Source organism: Marmota marmota, unplaced genomic scaffold (genome assembly GCF_001458135.2).
Source record: "Marmota marmota marmota unplaced genomic scaffold, marMar, whole genome shotgun sequence".
Lineage (NCBI taxonomy): Eukaryota > Metazoa > Chordata > Mammalia > Rodentia > Sciuridae > Marmota > Marmota marmota.
In genome coordinates this window covers 2350724-2369103 of record NW_026000222.1, presented here as the reverse complement: position 1 = coordinate 2369103, position 18380 = coordinate 2350724, and the positions used below count along the sequence as shown (strand labels likewise).

Below are 18380 nucleotides of genomic sequence, written 5' to 3'. Positions count from 1 at the left end.
GGAGGAAGGCAGAGCTCTGTCCGATCATGCCGAGCGGGGTCGGGGTGGGGGTGGGGGGGTGGTACTATTTCTCCATGAGGGCGCAGCGCCACCTGCTGTCCCCTTCGCACAACCAATGCTGGGACCTAAAAATGATCCCCCAAGGAGATTCCACAGGTGAGTGGCTGTGGCAGGCACAAATGACGCTGCATTTGGCATTTCAGAGCTGTTGACCTTTTCAAAGGAGGACTTGGCTTTGTTTGGAACAGGGTCAAACTAATGGAGTCTTTCCTAAGTGTACAAACAGCAGGGCTCCTTAAGAAAGCTTCAGAGAGATGACAAGAAAGGCAAGAGACCCGCCCCTCCATCCCGGGCAGCTGTGTTGGCCCAGGAGACAGTTGTCTGTGCACTGAGACCTGGCAGCCCAGGAGGAGTTGACGGTGTATGTGGCAGTGAAGGGCAGAGTCCAGTGCTGACCCTGCCCTCTTCTCCCCTATGAGCAGGACGCTGGGAAGGGCTGTGGGGCTCCAGTGAGTTCATCTGCGAGGAAACAGGCGCAAAGAGGGTGAGCGCATGGCAGGCAGCTCCAGCTGGGACGCACCGCGGCCCTGTGTGTGGGGCCAGCACCCTGTTCTTGGCGTATTCAATGGTGCCTCTGTTCTGACTAGCTGCTGCGGCTTCCAGGGAGCCCTGAGGCCCTGGCTGTGGTCAGGAGAGGGCAATCAGGTTTCCCTGGGGACAGCCTGCTCCCTCCTGATGGGGAGAGGCTCCAGGGGTCTGGCCAGCTTTGCTGTGGGACCCTGAGAAGTCACAAAAGCTCTTGGACCCACGCCTTCCTTACCTGGAAGATGGGAAGGTACAGAGCCAGCTTCCCGGCTCGCTGCAAGGGCAGAGTGGGCTGCCCCCCCCCTGAGCTGGAAGGCGTCTAGTTTGCTCACAACTCAGCACCTAGGGCCTGGTTTATTGCCTCCAAACCTCCAAAGTGCAAAATGTCCACATCACATGGTCACATGTCAGCTCCTATTCTAACCCTCATGATTAATGGACATCAAGAATAAAGGCTTCCATTCACAGGAAGAAGTTCTGCCCCACGGGAGGGACAGGAGTGTGGTTGCCAATTTAAAAGTCTCTGCTTGTTTGAAAGATTGCCCAGACAGTCCCCAGCAAAAGCTTCAGGTGACCACTAAGATTGGCAAGGGACCAGATCGGAGGCAGGAGGGGCTGTGAGGAGCTCCCAATTCTCTGAGCCTCAGCTCCAGCAGGGAGCAGGGAGAAGTGGGCAAAACCCTGTGCCAGCCCCTTGATTGGCTCGGGCCACCAACACCAGCTACTTCATCAAGCACACGGAGCAAGGCTGGCCCAGCCATCGTCCTTTGGGCTGGCAGCAGGGGTGGTGACTAAAGGCTGCAGGGCAGACCCCATGCAGAGCGGGCAGCCCTGCTGCCCCAGATGCCCCACAAACACCTGCAGAGCAGACGGGGTCTGAATCAATTTGCCCAGCCCACATGGCTTTGCCTCTTCTGACTGTAGGTGGCAAGTTGGGGACAATCCACTATAAAGGAAAGCACATGGGCACTTCTAACTTCCTCAGAGATCTGGTGCAATGGAAATCTTGACCCTGCTCCCTACTCACTAAGGGACTGTAGACCAGTCAATTCCTCCTCCCGCATCTCGGCCTCCTCATCCGTGGAACAGGGTGTCTCTCAAAAGTGGCCGTGAGGACTGCGCATGCATTTGCCCACCTATGACTCATGTCTCTATATTTATTCAGAATACAGTTTTATGCATGTGCTTCATAATTTACACACGAGCATCACTTCCTTTAGAAGAAAGGCTGCACCGACTACTCAGGGCAGGAGCAGTCCTGAGGAGCAGAGTGCTTAACACGGCGCCAGGCCACACTCACTCCGGGCTGCCCTCTGAGGGGTCGTGGGAACAGTCCATCTCTGCTCTGCCTGGCCCAGCATGGGGGCTCCCGAGAGCCTGCACCCCTTCCATGGGGGTGCCCCCTTGCCTGGGGCTGGCCCTCAGTGCCTTGCCCTGGGCCTCTGCAGGGCGCTCTGGGCTTCCTCACCACGTGGGGCTGGACTCCAGGAGTAGAGCTGCCCGTGTCTTGGGTCTGCTCGTGCAAGCGGTCACGGCGTGACAAGCAGGTTGAGGTGGCTCTTCAGGACTGCCCAGAGCTCTGGGGAGGAGTTTCACGACTTCCCCTCACTGAGAGCAGCGCAGCGAGTTGGAGCTACTATGACCAGAGGAAGAGGTTGGCATCCTCCTTGGTCCTTTGTGCAGAGACATGGAGCTCAGCCCGCAGGTGGCCGGGGGGGCAGTGGCGAAGGCTGCCCATGCCCCTTCCTTCCTGCCTTTATATATGGTGCAAGATTCACTTTGAAGAGAGGCGGCCACGGACACCCCTGCCCCCAAATCAGTGGTCTTCAGGCGGGGACATCTGTTCTATTTGGAACACTGGTTGCCTGAATCCAGAGAAGGCAGGTGAGCTCAGCCACCTCCTTTCGGCCGGCCGAGCAGAGAGGGAGAGTGGGGATTCTGGAAGCAGAGTCCCCAGTGCACAGGCACTTCCCAGGACTGGGGAGCAGGCAGGTGGGAATGCTCCAGAAGGGGGCAAAGGGGACATATCTGGCAAAGACGGAAAACTTCACATTACACAACAAGTAAGATCCACGGGCCTGGTCCTCAGCACTGTGCTGGGAGTGCTGGGGGCGGGGGCAGGGTCAGCTGTGCTGCAGAGGACGGTGCTCCACCCTCCCACCCCTTCCAATGTTCTTGTCTGGCACCCCGTCTACCCTCCTTCCAACACATGTCCTGTGGTGGGCTTTCCTGGGCAGTATTGCCACTGCCACTGTCCCAGCCTGTCTCACTTGCAGGGAGTGTGTGGGGCCACTAATTGGGAACTAGGGAGCCAATGGCACCAAAAGACCTGGGAGATGGGGCCACAGAGGACAGGCAGGACTTCTCCAGGGCCTGCCAGGATGCTTGGGGCTGCCAGTAAGATCTGCAAGTCTGCTGACATGGGGCTTCCTTCTGAGAGTCACATTTGGATCTGCACTTCGCCAGTGCTACCCAGACAACGCTGACGGGTCCCCCGCCCTGCCCGCGAGGTGCTCCCAACCCCACGCAGCCTAGCGGTGAGAAGGGGGCAGAGGCAGACAGCGAGCTGGCCTAGCAACAGTGCAGCTCAGCCAGGCTGGCCGGGGGACAGGGAAGCACAAGGAGCGCCCCTCCGCCCGCAGGGAGCGGTGCATGTTGGGCCTGGCCAACAGCGCTCGCGCCCACGCTCTCCGCCAACCTGCAGCCAGGCTCCGTGATGGAGACACTCGCTGCGTGTACTAGCAGAGTGGCAGGTATTTGCCTTCAGCACTCCAGAAACTTAGAAGTAAAGACACAGGTCATGAGGGGTATCTCTCCTGCCACTGTTCCAAGAACGACTGGGGTAACAATAAAGAAGCCTGCGTATGGGAGCAGACGTTTGAACAGAACACATGGGATCACAGTGGTTCTGAATTAAGGGGTGACCTTCCTTTTCTTGGTATTTTCTGAGCACTCTATACAGCTGTTTTCAGAGCTGCGTCGCCCTTACGTCTGGGTTGGCTGCTCCCAGAGGGACTCCTACACACCCATCCTTTCCAACAAATGGCAGAGCTGAACCCACCGGTCCGTCAAGCACCCTGCAGGAGAGTGGGGGTGCCGAGGCCTGGCCCAGCCCCAGCTCTGCTTGTTGGGGTCACTCCTGAGCATTTACTCCCCAGCTTGCCAGTGTCCTGGTGCCCTGAGACCCCTGCTGGGATCTTGCTTGCCACTTGAGGGGCCATTCCAGGGAGAAGCTGTCATCTAGAACCCAGAGGTGTCTGCCCAGCTCTGTCACTCCTTCTGGAAGTGTCATTTTATTCGAATAAGCCCTGAGCCACCTGACAGGCAGGTTCCAGGCACTTACTTGTTTTTGTTGTTATTGCATTAAAAAAATAAATTCTACAGTTAGTGGGGGACTCGGCTGTGGGCCACAGAGGACAGGCAGTGCCCTGCCAGACGACTTCAGAAGGAAGCTTCGGGGAGAGCCTGCAGCCTGACCTTCCAGCTGACTGACCTCCTGCCAATCAATCAGTCTTTTATTTTATGACAATTTTAATTTCTAAGAATTAAAGGAGTTTCAGATCCTCTGCGCGTTGACAGGTTAGGTGGGGATCACTTTGGTGGCCGTGGACAGAGAGCCCCAGGGACGGGCTCACCTGGACTCACTGACTGGTCTAACTGTGCAGCATGAGGGTGGCGCTGGTGTGGGGCACAGCTGGGCACAGGAGCTGAGGTGGTGGCGTCAGGGCCGGGCCCATCAGCTCTGATGGCCACCTGTGCAGCCACGTCTCCCATCCCAGGGGCGGCCTCAGCTCTGGCGCAGGCAGGGAGCAGGCAAGACAGGGAGCTGCCATCTTAACGGGCACCGCAGCAGGAAAACCGGGACCCAGGTCCCAGAGCTTCTTGTTTCGAGGTGTGAGCGAGGTCCCCCTCTGGGGGCCTAAGGACATGCACACACCCTCTCGGGGACACTGGGGCAGCACAGGAGCCTCAGAGGCGCCCCCACATCCCCTGGGCTACAGACTCAAGTGCCGCAGCAGCAGCACGGCAGGACGTCACACTCCTCCCCAGGGTGGCTCTAGCTGCCTGGGCAGCCCCCAGGTGACTTGTTGTGCGGTCTGGCCAGGGCCACAGTCAGGGCACTGTCACCCAGGTGCAGGCCCTGCAAGCAGGAGACGGCCTGCTGGGCTGCAGCCAGGTCCCGGTAGTGGAGGAGCGCCCTGTGCTGTGGCCCCCGCCAGGAGAGTTGCAGGGGCGCCACCCGGAGCTCACGGAGGGCTCTCTTCAGGTCCCTCACGCGGGCATCGTGGGGGAGGTTCCCCACACACACGGTGGCCGTCGGCGCGTCCTCCCCCTCACGGGGGCCACAGGCTGCTTCCAGGGAATCTGCCCCTGGCCGGGGTGCATTGTGGGGCCTCCTGACCGTGCCTGGCAGCGCTGGGTGCTGGCTGGCGGATCCCAGGAAGGGCTGGTGCTCAGCCTGAAGAGCGACGTCCATCCCCGCCCGCTTCTCTCGGTCGCGGAGGCTTCTGAGTACCGGGATTTTCCCAAGCATCTCCGGGCTGATCTGAAAGAGTCAAGCAGTTCCGGCAAATCTAGGGTCCGGGGTCACCGCAGGGCACCTGCCAGACATTCCCGTGAGGAACTGACCACCCGCCTGCTGCACAGGTGGGGTGTGCGTGCTGCGAGGCTCTCGGGGAGGAGAGCCCCTCTTTCTAACAGACACCGCCTGCAGCTCTGGTCCCCACCCTCAGCCCCGGGGAGCTCCGCACCGGTGACGCTGCTCTGGACTGTCCCCCACGTACCATGGTGGCTGCAGAAACCAGCTCAGGAGGCCAAAAAGGAAGCCTGGGCTCTTTCCAGAGAGGCACCGAGGGTCACGGGCATTAGGGTCACTGGTCACTGGCACTGCCCTTGACTAGCCCCAGAACAGTGGGTTTCTGCCCCAGTGAGCTGTGGGTGGGACAAGGTCCTGCAAGGGCCACAGGGGTCTTCTCGCTACTGAAGGAACACATCCAGGGGCCAGAAAACGCAGAGACTGGATACCACCTCTGCTGCCAGCCACCAGCCGTGGGTCACCAGGCTGTGAAATGAAGTCACATGAAGTCCAGTCGCCTCTGGGGCGTCTGTGTGAGGGCTCCGTCTAGATCAGTACCGTCCACCAGGGAGGCCCCTGAGCTGCCCCACAGGCCGTGGAAGAGGCGGCTGGGAGCAGGTCTGGCCGCTGGGCCTGTTAGCACAGCCGGTCCCAACTGAACGGACTGAACTGGCTGGACGCAGCTCCACTGTGAAGCCCGGTGGCTGTCAGGGGACAGCTGTATGAGGTGCTACTGGGGAGTGAGCAGTAGGCAGGCCAGGGGCCACAGTGCCAGCCAGGCCTCGACAAGTCCCCTCCGCAAGGTGCTTCTGCTGGTGGACCAGCAGGTACCGCGGCTCCCACAGCAGCGTGAACGTCGGCTGCAGGTCCGCACCAACGCTACTTGGTCATATTGTGCCACAAACCAAAGGGCTGCAGTAGCACCGCCATCCCACCGCGCTCAGAGCCCAGGACCGCACAATGGACCTTCCCCGCCAGGGCCTGGCTCTCCCAAGAGCCACTCCCCGGTTCTGAGCATCAGTTCCAGGGTCGTCCAAACTCCAAGAGGAGCCGGGCCCCAGGCAGAACTAACATGTGAGAGCAGGGCTTAAGCCCAAATGGCTTAGAGAGTCCAGGGCCTCCTCCCCGAGTCGCCGTCCTCCTCCATTTCCCCACCGTCTCCAGCACCAGGTGCAAAACCATCTTCCCCTTTTGGTGGAAGGCCTTCCTTGGGTCACAACCCTCTGTGCCCGAGCCCTGTCCTGCCTCCCTGGCAGGCATCCTCTGACTGGCTTCTGAATGGCGAGGGCTGGCTGCTGCGGGTGACGTGCTTCTTCTAGTCGCCTGCGGCTGACATGAATGAACCAAGACGCAGACAAGCTGGGCCACACCTGGATCGTGGCCCACCACCTCTCCCTGATCCCAAGCAGTCCCCAGGACGTGGGACGTGTCCACGTGTGAGCTCTCTTGTGGCTCCCTTCGCATTTCTCTTAAGACCTGTAGAATGTCACCATGGAGACTCCCCACTTCCTATAGAGGCCCCCAGAATCTTGCTAGCGTGGCTGCAGCTGATCAGTCCTCCTGATGACCACAAGGTGGCCTCACAGCAACCTTCCCAGGCTCTTGCTCCTGGTTCCAAGGAGCGTGGCCTCACTGCCACCTATGGGCGTGGCCTCCACTTCCAAGGAAGCATGGGCCCCGATCCCAAGGTGAGTTCAAGCTCTCCAGGAAGACTCAAGGGACATGCTGACTATCAGGAAGGTGTGAGCACCTCTCCCGGGCACTCCTGGTGTCCTTGGAGGGCCTGCCCACCCCGTTCCAGGTCGGGCACACTGTTCCCATCCACTCCGAAGAAGCCACACCACCAGGCAGGAGACCCAGCTGCCGGGCAAGGCCACCAGGCCGAAGCCAGTGCCAGCATCCCGTGTGGTCTGCCCTTGGAGACAGATGTTCTCTCCGGGCCTGGGGACAGGACCCTCCCTTGCTGGGTGACTAGGCTGGGTGGACCAGACAGTGGTGCTTGCTGGCTGCCTGCCACGAGCGTTTCCTCCCAGGAGCAGGACTCCATGTTTTCTCAGGAGTGCTGGCTGCCACCAGACTCAGCCTCGGGAGCTGCCGAGGTGACCTGGGCTGCGTGGAAGTCACAGAGGTGACACCTCAGGGAGCCTGGCCCTGCCTTCCACGCCAGCGCCTCTGCCTGAGACCCAGGTCCTGGAGGACAGATCCAGGTCCTGTCTGCAGGGCAGTTGGGACTTGGGGGGGGAGGGACCGGCTGTGCTGTAGCTGGGACGGGAGGAGACAGCTCAGACAGGGAAAAGCAACTGGCGGGAGCCGCCTCTAGTCACCGGTGCCCGCTACAGTGCTAGACCTTGAACCTGGATGCCTCTCGTAACCCGAGTTTGGAAGTAGAGTCTTAGCCCAGCCTGGAGATGGGACACAGGAGCTCAAGTGTTCGAAAACTGCACAGTGACTGTGATGAACCCCACACCAGAGCACCCACAGTGGATGGCCACAGGAGCTCCTGCTCCCCCGAGCTGCCGCCAGGACCCACCTTGGACCACGTGATTCCTGCCGGCTTTGGGCGCTTGCAGCCCGTGGAGATGACCCTGGTTGGAGTGAGGATGTAGTCCACAGTGAGGTCATGGTCCTCGAGGAGCGCCTCAGGGATGTCCACCACCTGGTCAACAGCAATGGGGAAAGGAGCTGACGGGCAAGACTGTGCAGCCGTGCTCATGTCCCTTGGCAGGAAATGCGAGGCTGGCTGAAAAAGCGCCCTGCCCACCTGGGGTGAGGTCAGCCTCTGCACCACCTGCGGTCCAGCCCCACCCCACCACCCTCACACCCCCCCACCCGCCTGCTCAGGGCAGCTGGCAGTGAGCAGCCCTCGAGACCAGCCGGAAGGAAGCACCTGGCAGTCATGGACGATGGTGACCACTGGCGTCCCCTTGTGGACGGCTCCCATCGACACCATCATGGCGTATTCAAGGTCAGCGTAACCTTCTCCCTTCCCAATCCTCCAGCCTAAAAGAGAGCAGGCGTTAGCACCTGCATGGGCCTGGGTGCCACTGAGGGGCAGATTCCTTCAGGGCACTGCGGCGGGAGAAGCTTGAGCCCAGTGCGCCAGCCTCCGCAGCCACCTCCAGAGCGACGCACAAGCAGCCCTCTGAAAACACACCGTGGACAAGGGGCCTGTTAAACCCTGGAAAGGGAAGAGCGGAGGCCTGCAGAGCCCCGTCGGGGAGCCTCACACTGGAAACGAGAACGTTCTCAGAGACTGAGAGCAGGCAGCAAGACATTCTGACCCATGTACCCAGAGGAGAGATGAAAGGTGCCAGGTGGGCGCAGCTGAAGGGGACGTGCCTCCTGGGACACAGGAGCCGCAGCCTGGGCAGGGCCAGTGCAAATGGTGGCACAAAGGAGCCCAAGGAGAGGCGAGGGTGTGGCTTAGGCTTCACAGCCCTTTGGCCCCGCCAACCAGCCAGGGGACAGTGAAGGTTAATGGCCTTGGGCCCCAGTGTGGACCTGCACTTCCCACTGGTCAGAAGCTCCAAGAGTTCCGAGGCCTGGGCCTTGGCCAGCATCGTCCCCGCGCCCTGGGAGGACACGTCACTGCTGCTACTTCCCCAAGGTCAGACCTGCTGCTTACAATCAGAACCTTCAGCCACGCACAGAAACGAGAGGACTCAAGGGGAAAGCAGCAAAGATCAGACAGTTCACAGAACAAGAAGCTGAGTGTGATCTCAGCCATCAGGAGGCTGAGGCAGGAGGATGGCAAGTTCAAAGCCAGCCTCAGCAATTTAGCAAGGCCTTAAGCAACTGTTTTTAGTCTCAAGACAAAAAACAGAGCTGGGGATGTGGTTGTTTCTCTGGGTTAAATCTCAGTACCCAAAAGAAAGAAGGCAGGTGACATGGAAACAGGAGAGAAGTGCTCAGGTCACTGTTTTAACCATGAAATCACAGCAGACCAGAGGCTGAGGGGCTGCAAGTGCCAGACTGTCAAGGAGGCACTGGGGCCCGTGAGCGACCTCCAGGGGGCTTCTGCAACACCCACCAGCTGAGTCCTGCAATGCCCCTCTTGGACACTGCCCACAGACTGCCCTGAGGCACACCTGTGCCACCAGACAGGCCCATGCTCCACTTTGTCCCCAGCCCCGTGACATAAGGGGCTCTGCAGCGGCTCTGAGGCAAGGGCCCTGGTAACACATCAGCCTTGGTGGCGCACTGTCACCCTCTGTGAGAGTGGGAAGAAGACGTGTGCAGAGTTCAACCTGAGGTCACAACGCTGGCGCACACACTGACGGCAACGCTGCCAGTGGCCCTAGAGGGGCCGGGGAACATTCCAGGTGCGGTACACAATGCTGGTGCACATGTGTGCCTGCACTGGGGACACTGCTAGTGGCCCTGGAGGGGACAGGGAGCGTTCCAGGTGGGGCTTTCTGGGCTGTTCAGTGCCCCACACCTGAGCATGGCTAGTTCACTCTTTAAACTGGAGGCTGAGTGGGGGCAGCTGAGAATCGCCTTCTCTCCTTCACACGTCTGAACAGGAGGCTCCTGACGGCCTTCTACAGAGAGCGCCGCTGAGCCTGGCCCAAGTCCCTCGCCTGGCCTCAAGGCCTCGGATGAGCCAGCCCTCCTTGCCAAAGGGCCACGTCCCTGCACCCACCGCTCCTTCCCTTGGGAGCCTCTCCTGCCCTTCCTGCCTCCACAGCACTGGAGAGCAAGAGCCAGCCCCGAGGCCCCTGGGGAGTTGGTGCCCCACGCAGCGCTGGAGGGCCCCTCCCCACCCCCACTCCTGTTGGCACCAACATGCTTCCACCCCCACGTCTGCATGCCACTCACAGAGGGCCACGGCGGAGACCTCCAGCACACAGGACTGCCTGACGCGGCAGGCGCACGGGAAGTCACGTGTGCAGGTGAGCTCAGCCTGACAGCTCAGCAAGGCAGACCCGGTGCACCCTGTGCCAGCTCAGCTGGGGGCTGGGAAAGAGGGCACAGCACGGGTGGAGACTGCGAGGGCGTGTGGACCTGCCCCGTCACGTGGACAGCAGCAGTCTGTGTCATCGGCCACACTGGCCACAGGACACCTGGAGCTGCTTGGGAGGCTGCAGGCCCCTGGGGCACATGACCTGGGAACCGGTGCCCCAGGCTGGCTACCCAGCTACGCAAACGAGCTCAGCCCACGTCTGCTGACCTGAGAACCTGAGCGCACCAGAAGGGAGCTGCCCAAGACAGTTCTGTAAAGCCCGGCCGGGACCACGAGGGAGGAGCGGGTCGATTCTTCCCCAAGAATGACAAATGAGGTGGCTCAGAAGAGGTGCCCACCCAGGAAGCAGGGCACCCATCAAGGTTGGCACACGGCACCCGCAGCGGCCTTGCCGGAACAGCGCCCACCAGACTTGCTGGTTCCAATCTTACCTTTTTCAGAAACAGCAACAGATCCCACGACAACTAGATCCACAAGGACTCTGGAATCCAAGCCGACGGGCACACTGAAGTCCCTCACCCCCTGTGAAGGACAGCTGAGCTGCAGGTGGGCCGTGGTTCCTCACTTCCCGTCACCACCCAGGAGCAGGTTGGCCAACCTCCTGGCTGGCTGCATACCCGCGGCAAGGCAGGGTGTTCCGGGAGCGCCAGACCAGGGCAGGCGGGATTCCCACTCTTTCCCAGGAAGGTGCCGGGGGAACTAGTGGCAGTCGCAGACACTGATTCCTCTGAGGCGGAAGAGCACAGTGGGGAGCTCAGGGGAGCCACAGGGACTGAGCCAGACCCTGGCCAGACCCCGCACAGCCGTGAAATCTCAGTGCGCCCTGAGCCTCGGGTTTCTCACCTACAAGGCAGGGCCACCACACTGGCCTCATGGACCAGTGCTGGGACGACTCGAGACAACGGAGGCTGAGTGTCCAGCACATCACTGTCCGACTCACTCATTCAAGGTACAGTGCGGGAAGCCGTTATCTTTACGAAAAGCGCACTCACTTCCCAATACTACTTCAACCCAAACGCACTCCGAGTACATCCACTTCTCCTAAGAAATGGAGGCCTGGGCTGGGGATGTGGCTCAAGCGGTAGCGCGCGCGCCTGGCATGCGTGCAGCCCGGGTTCGATCCTCAGCACCACATACAAACAAAGATGTTGTGTCCGCCGAAAACTAAAAAATAAATATTAAAAAATTCCCTCTCTCTCTCTCTCTCTCTTTAAAAAAAAAAAAGAAATGGAGGCCTGCAGGTGAAGCCACATAGTCACGGTGCTCACACCTGTCCACCAGGACGTCTAGGGACTGGTCCTCACATGCCCACGAGGAACAGCACCTGGCAGGCCTTCAGTGTGGGGCTAGGCCCCAGCCCCAGGTCACTGTGGGACAGCAGGAAAGCCGGTGTGCCCTTCCCTGAGGCCAGGGGCAGGTCCCCCAGCTCCAGGGATGGTAGGGCTCACAAGCAGGGACACTGACCAGAACCATGGCTGAATCTTATTTGCTATTTACCCACATGTATGTGTGTATGTGTATCTATATTTACCTTATTGTGTTTATTTTCATAAGCCACAGCAGATTCTATTTTTGGAATATCAATAAATAATCTTATACGTTAGACTTAAGGGGCAAATCCCTTAAAAAAAAGAGAATCTTGAATTACCTCATTTGTTATTCTCAGATTAGGAATCTGATTACCTGGTATTTACTTTAGGATTCTTTAAAAAACCACCAAAGTTTATTTAACTATAAAATGCAAAACGAATTTTATCATGCTGTACTTCACTATAATGTTTACACACTTTGGTTTCACTAGATGAGGCATTCAGGAAAATCTAATGCATAAAACTGTACGTCATTATTCTGAACTGGTGAGGCAATTTCCAATTAGCATATCCTGGAAATCCATCCTACCTCCGCAGTTCTGGTAGGGATAGATGAACAGACCAAAATAAGATACCCAAGGGACACCTCAGCCAGCGCTAGAGGGCGCCAGAGCCCGGGGAACTGGCTTCACCTTCACCTTTTTAAACAATAATTTATGAACCGCCAACTTGGTGCAAAACAGAAACTGAATTACAGAAACGGAATCCATTTCTTCATAGTTCATCCACTTGGCTTCCTTGGCGGCAGAACCGTGGACTACTCTACCTTTTGTCCATTTGGCAACTCACAGTGTCTTCAGATCTTCCCCGGTGCACGACCATTTGGAGCACTCACCTGGGAGGTGGCACATTTTCTCAACATCTCTTTGTTGGCTCCAGGAGGAGGTGTGATCCTATTAAACAATCCTGTTCTCAGCCGGGGCGTTGGAACCAGCAAGGTTTTTTTGCTCTTTTGAGGAAAAAAGATAATCAATAAATTACAAAATTAATTTTTTATATGGGACTTTCTTACATGTTTGCACCGAGTGAGGAAGGGAAGACGATGACTAGTATTTGCATATTTTGGTGTGTGCCAAGGAACTCACTTGTTTGCAAGCCCAATTACATGGTGTGTGCTGGTCATTGTCCTTCAGCCACTTGCCGTGTACCTTCCACAGACCTGCTCTCTACTGTACCTGCCACTTGAAAATCTAAATGGAGATCTGTTGGGGGGCTGGGGCTGGGCTCAGTGGAAGCACATTGCCTAGCATGTGTGAGGCACTGGGTTTGAGTCTCAGCACCACATGAAAAAATGAATAAATAAAAACAAAGGTATCGGGTCCGTTTACAACTAAGAAATAGAAAAAATATACATGTTCTCATAAAGATTCCAGTCAATTTCCCTGTACCTCTGTCCTCTGCACTATGCAGTTACGATGCGCTAATCTGCAATGGATTCAGCATAGCAAAATCAATGGTATTCCATCAAATGTTTTTATCTGCCTTGTTCAACAAGCCACATCCAAGATCAAGATTTTATATGACCGTGTGTGACACCCGCTTTCTTCTACCTAATTCTCAATCTCTTACGGTGTGGCCTAGAACAGGGGTTCTCAGGGGGCCTGGGCAGCAGCAGGGGTCAGCAGCTCCTGGCACCTGTTACAAATGAATCAGATGCTCTGGGTATGTGGGCGGGCAGGGCAGCTATTTGGGCTTTAAGAGGCTTTTGGATGTTTCTAGTACACCTGAGAGCTTGGAAACCACTGGCCAGTCTCTGCAGATTATGTGAGGGCAGCCCATGAAGCAGACAACAGCATTTGTAAAAGGCTCTCATGTCAATAGTGCATTCTGGTTTTTCAGCAGACCAACCCAAGACCACTAAGACTTATGAAATCAATGTGGCTTAAAGAAAGATTCTCAGCCACGAGCAGGCACTCAGCACACGCTGCTGTCATTGCCGCAGGCTGCTTCTCTGCATGGCAGGGTCCAGGTCTGGGGCGCCACACGTGTCCTGGACAGTTCCCTCCTTCCCAGGAGCGGTACAGCCCCAAACTCCTCGGTCTCCGCCCCGGCTGTGCAGCAGCATCACCTGACGAGCTCTGAGAGTTACCGAGGTCTGCAGCTGGCTCCTGGGCCTGCACCAGCACTGGCAAGGCCAGCAGCCCCCACCGCTCCCAGGCGACACTCATGGGCAGCCAGGGGAGGCAGAGGCTGCCCTCGCCAGTGGTCCCCAGCTGCCTGCAGGAAGCACTCCTACCCAGAGTCCTGATCAGGAAGGGGGACTGAGCCACTCTGGTGGGGCCCAGGGACTGTGTGTGTGTGTGTGTGTGTGTGTGTCTTTTTTGCCACCACTTCCCAGTGCCCAGCGGAGGCTCGACAGCTCAGGAGTCCACCATGGCACCCAGCAGCACTCCTCTCCTGGACTGGGCTAAGTCTGACCCCACAGGCCAAGACACTGGCCTCTGTGCTCTGAGGCTGACAGAACGCCCTGCACCTCACACAGGAGGGCCGGCTCCGGGGTCAGACTGGGCTCTGCCACGACTCGACACTTTCCCCTCCGTGTCTGGGGCCCTCCGTTGTCATATGGGCAGGGAAACGGCTCCCAGAGATCTGCTGGATAACTGAAGGGAGCGCCACAGAGAAGGCGTGCGGGGAACGGGGACTCGCAGCACCACCACCCAGGCTGCCCCTCAGGCTTGGCAGGTGTGACTTCCAGTTCCCAAGAGGGACTCACCGTGGGAAAGCTCTGCTGGCCACAGCTCTGCCTCTGGAAAGTCCTCGGGGCGGGGGCCTGTCTGCAGCTGGACCACAAGCAACAAGACCCTCTCCTCCTAGGGCTAATTTAAAAAACCAGAGCAGCACCCCCACATCGCCCTCCTTCTCCTGGCCAAACCACCTCTGGTCTTCACTTTACCACCTGGCGGGGAAGGGCCCTGGAGTCACTGGACTTGAGGAGAGAAGGGAGAACTGAGCCACCCCACGACGTGCCGCAGCCCAAGGCAGACTTCCAGAGACCCGGCAGCAGCGGGAGCCCCAGGGTCAATCACCAGCAACAACTCGTTTCAGCCAAACGTTAAAATGAACGGGGTCCTTGGACGTCACTGCCCTACAGCTTCACCTGGGGTTCATTTACGTACTTATTTGGGTTTTATAGCAGCTTAAGAGTTATAAGTATCAAATTTATACCAAGTTCTATATTTATGCATTTAAGTCAGGTTATAATAAATTAATTTAAATCAACCCTTTGCAAGGGGCCCGTGCACTTGAGAAAGAGTACTGCACTCTGCATCCTGGAACGCATTCATGAAATTTCTTAAAAACGAGCTGTCACGTTTCAAACAATGACAACATTACAAAAGCAGCAAAAAGAAATGGCCACAGGTGAGCCTGTCCTGCTGAGGCGCACCAGCACCACAAAGGCCCAGGGCTCTCATTTGGCACCCTTTGTCTCTGAGCTTGGACGGTCCAGGGCTGGCTGACACCGGCTGACCAGTGAGGCGCTTCTGGACTGTGCTGGAGAAACCCGCTCCGAGAGCCCTCTGCACTGGGAGTCACAAGCATCGTCACTTGCCAGCCGCTGGAGAGAGGGCCCTCGGGGCCAGGTGGCGTCTGGGGAAGCAGGTTACCTGCAGTGCCAGCAGCCGAACGCCTTCTAGAGGTTTGTCAGGGTCCACTTTCACTTCCTGCGTCCTGGCAAAAACTTCTAGGTCTTTGAGGTTCTGGCAAGCCCGGTGAGACCCCTATTAGGCGGACAGAGAGCAGCACTTACATCCAGGACCAGGAAGCACGCATTCTTCTGGGGAGCGTCGGGATTCACTTTGATGGTCCTGGCTGTTCTGAACACCTGCAAACGCGGGAAGTGCTCCGCGGCACGAGAGGCGCCCTGTTTAAATGCAATCCCGCATTACCAAGAGGACAGGATCCCGAGGGGCTTGGTCAGCCCCCACCTAGACGGCAGGGTCAGCTTCCCTTTTTCCTTTTGGTGCTGTGGGGTGAGCCCGGGGGCGCTCCACCAACGAGCTGCAGCTTTCACCTTTTGACCCAGGATCTCACTAAATTGCTGGGGTTGGCCTTGAACTCGGAATCTTCCCACCTCAGACTTCTGAGTCGCCAGGATCTAGAGGTGTGCCCTGGAGGGTGAGCCAACTTTAAGACAGACGCTAAGGATCACGGGGGAACATCTGGGAAAGAGGGCAGGGTCAGTGGACTAAACTAGGAACTTGGTCTTCACTGAAATAAAACACACATTCCCCAAGTGGAGAGTTTGACGGGTTCTCACAGATTCAGGGGTCACCTCCACCTGAATCATGGAATGGTGGAAGCGGAAGCCCCCCTCCCAGGTGACCCACTTGAAAGATCTCTGAATGATTGTGCCCCCTCCCCGCCACTTTGAGCTGCTTCTCCTGCACTACCAAGCACTGAAACGAGGCTCCGTGTCAAGAACCACACAGAGGAGAGTTTCTCAGGGAGACAGGGCAGCGTGGAGCCAGCTCAACCAAGGACCAGGGTGGGCTAGCTGCCCAGCGCGGGACAGCAGCCCAGTCGAGGGTGCTGGCCAGGGACGCCGGCCCCTCCAGGCCTGACAGGGCCACCGGTACCTTTTCAGAAAGCACTGCCTTGGGTTTTTTTTTGGAAAACACACAGCAAAGGCTCCTCCCCGAGCCCTGTCTTCTGTGCACTCTGTTAGGAGCAGACACCTCGGGTTCCTGTTTTCACAGCGGCATCCGAGGCATCTGTTTGCCCAGGGCGCTATGCCTGGACCTTGATCTGGGGTGTTCACAACACCGGGCTAGAGCCGCCAGCTGGGATAAAGGCTTCCACAGCCACCGTCCTGGGAGCCACCACCAGAAAGCCACAGCCGGACCCCGCAGCACACAAAGGTGGTAACGTGAGCAGTAGGGTCTCTACACACAAGAGTGGCGGCCAGTCTGGTGCCACCCGTCTGCTCACAGTGCCCAAGTTCAGATCCACCAGGGGGCAGAGGGAGCTGCAGGTTAGCACGCAGAAGCGGCCTGTCCTTCCACACTGCAGAAATGCCTCCGTACCTTAAAGTTGGGAATCCTGTGATGAACAGGCCGGGGAAAGTCAGCTACATTTTCTGACTCCATGTAGTCCCAAATTCGTTCACGAATGTCCTGTTTGGAGCCACCTACGGCAACAAAGACCTGTGACTCGTTGATGAGATAAAAGGACTCCACGGCACACATGGCCCCAGGTCGAGTTGCACCTGGCCACCCTGACACCTCCCCACCCCCGAGAAGGACGCTATATGGAGCTCATGACCACACCAGACAAGATTCAGGTACCAGTCCCGCCCCGGGGGGCCATCAGCATGACACTTCTTCCTGTGAACCCCTCCTGCTAGCTCGGCCTGCACACAGGGAGGTGCTGCTACCAAAGCCTCCACTGTCTGTCAATGGTGACAAATGATACATAGAGCTGTCATTGTTTTTAACTTAAAAAATGTCCTTGCAGATTAGTCTGAATAGGTGTGTGGGAAACACGCGTGCTTTTTTGTCCAAAGCACCCTACCTCAGGGAGAGGCCGACATTGACCCAGGCAGACGCCACTGAGGGGGGATCTGCTTTTCAACCTTCTGTGACCTCCCTATTTACATCACCATCCAAAACTGTGCATGCGGACTCTAGGCATGAGGCCCAGACTGAACCTCCTGGGCACAGTGTGCACACGAGTGTCCTCACAGCCAGGCCCTGGAGCCTCCTGGAGCCCATTCCAACAGCGCTGGAGCTTCCTCTCTGGCTGCACCTGAAGTGCTCAAGGAGCTCCGTGCAGACTCCAGTGAGCTCAGGGGGCACGCATCTCTAGAGAGAGGGCTGGGGCCTGGCCACTGTCAGCCTGCGTGGCACACTCTGAAGACCCGACTGAGCCTCGCTGGCAGAGCCCAGCACTTGGCTTGTTCCTTGTGGCTGGAATCTTTGCACACGCCAGCTGCTGCTGGGAAGTTCTGTGCTCTGTCCCCCAAGCTCTTACTCCCCCAGGCCCAGCTCCAGCAGCAGCTGTGCCTCGGAGCAGGCTGAATGCTCCCCTCCTCTGCTGAGCCTCCATCCAGGTGTGCTGCGGGGGCTGCTGTAGGCGAAGGCCCTTCTGACCACTCAGCCTCATGCCCACCCAGCCTCACTTCAACCCCAAAGGTGGCTGAACACGGTTGCTGGCCATGACACGCCCGCCCATGTCTCTCTCCCTTAAGTCTCCTTAGGTGTCACCTCTGCCAGGAAGCCATCCTGAGTGCTCAGCCCCAGACAGATGCCCCCCCTCAGGAACCCAGAGGACCCCCCCTGTTTGCCTTTCACAGACAATTACATGGGCATGGTTATTACTTGGTTATCACAGGCAAAGACCTAGAATCTCCCCAACCTGAGACGGACGCTCTATGGGGCACAAGAAATGTCAAAATCGGGACCCTGCCCTGGAGAGACAATGACGCAGACACATAAGTGACACCAAGCAAAAGGCTAACTGGCAGGGGGAGGGGACATGAGAAATAAAGGGGCAGGCCTTGCCCTATGAACCCGCGGGAAGCGGGAGGGTGGTAAGGGCAGCACACGGGGTGCGCAGTGCCTGAACCCTGCTCTGCGCGCGCCTGTTTGCTCCCCAGGTCAGCCTGGGTCCTGGCCGGCCAGCCTGGGTCTCAACCGCCCCCGCTGGGTCCTGGTCGCGGCATCCTCCCCGAAGGGCGCCACCGCCACCGCCACCGCCACGCGCCACATCCCCCCGCCGCCCACGGCGCAGTCCCGCAGGCGACAGGAGCCCGGCGGGGGCGCGCCGCGCGCGGCCTGGGGCACCCACGCGGCGCCCCGCGAGCAGGACGCGCCGCGCACCGGCCCCGTGCACTCGGCCCCGGCCTGCCCGCGGCAGGGCGGCTCCTCCGTGGGCCCAGCCGGCCGCT

General features: G+C 58.4%; 1 protein-coding gene across 16 annotated transcripts in view; it reads right to left on the bottom strand.

The window, feature by feature from the left end:
• Window positions 1-3386: 3386 nt before the first annotated feature.
• Window positions 3387-18380, bottom strand: part of Mthfsd (methenyltetrahydrofolate synthetase domain containing) — a 15242-nt gene continuing 248 nt past the window's right edge. Inside the window, exons 1-9 of one of the 16 annotated variants that reach the window (XM_048792371.1) lie at window positions 18313-18363; window positions 16519-16622; window positions 15243-15356; window positions 12330-12443; window positions 10742-10851; window positions 10556-10659; window positions 8049-8161; window positions 7692-7817; window positions 3387-5131 (exon numbers count right to left, since the gene is read on the bottom strand). In XM_048792371.1, the coding sequence (XP_048648328.1) occupies window positions 4643-5131; window positions 7692-7817; window positions 8049-8161; window positions 10556-10659; window positions 10742-10851; window positions 12330-12443; window positions 15243-15356; window positions 16519-16581 (1233 nt within the window). In that variant the 5' untranslated portion in view covers window positions 16582-16622; window positions 18313-18363 and the 3' untranslated portion in view covers window positions 3387-4642. The other 15 variants (XM_048792370.1, XR_007343569.1, XM_048792369.1 and 12 more) reach the window with 15 other exon arrangements.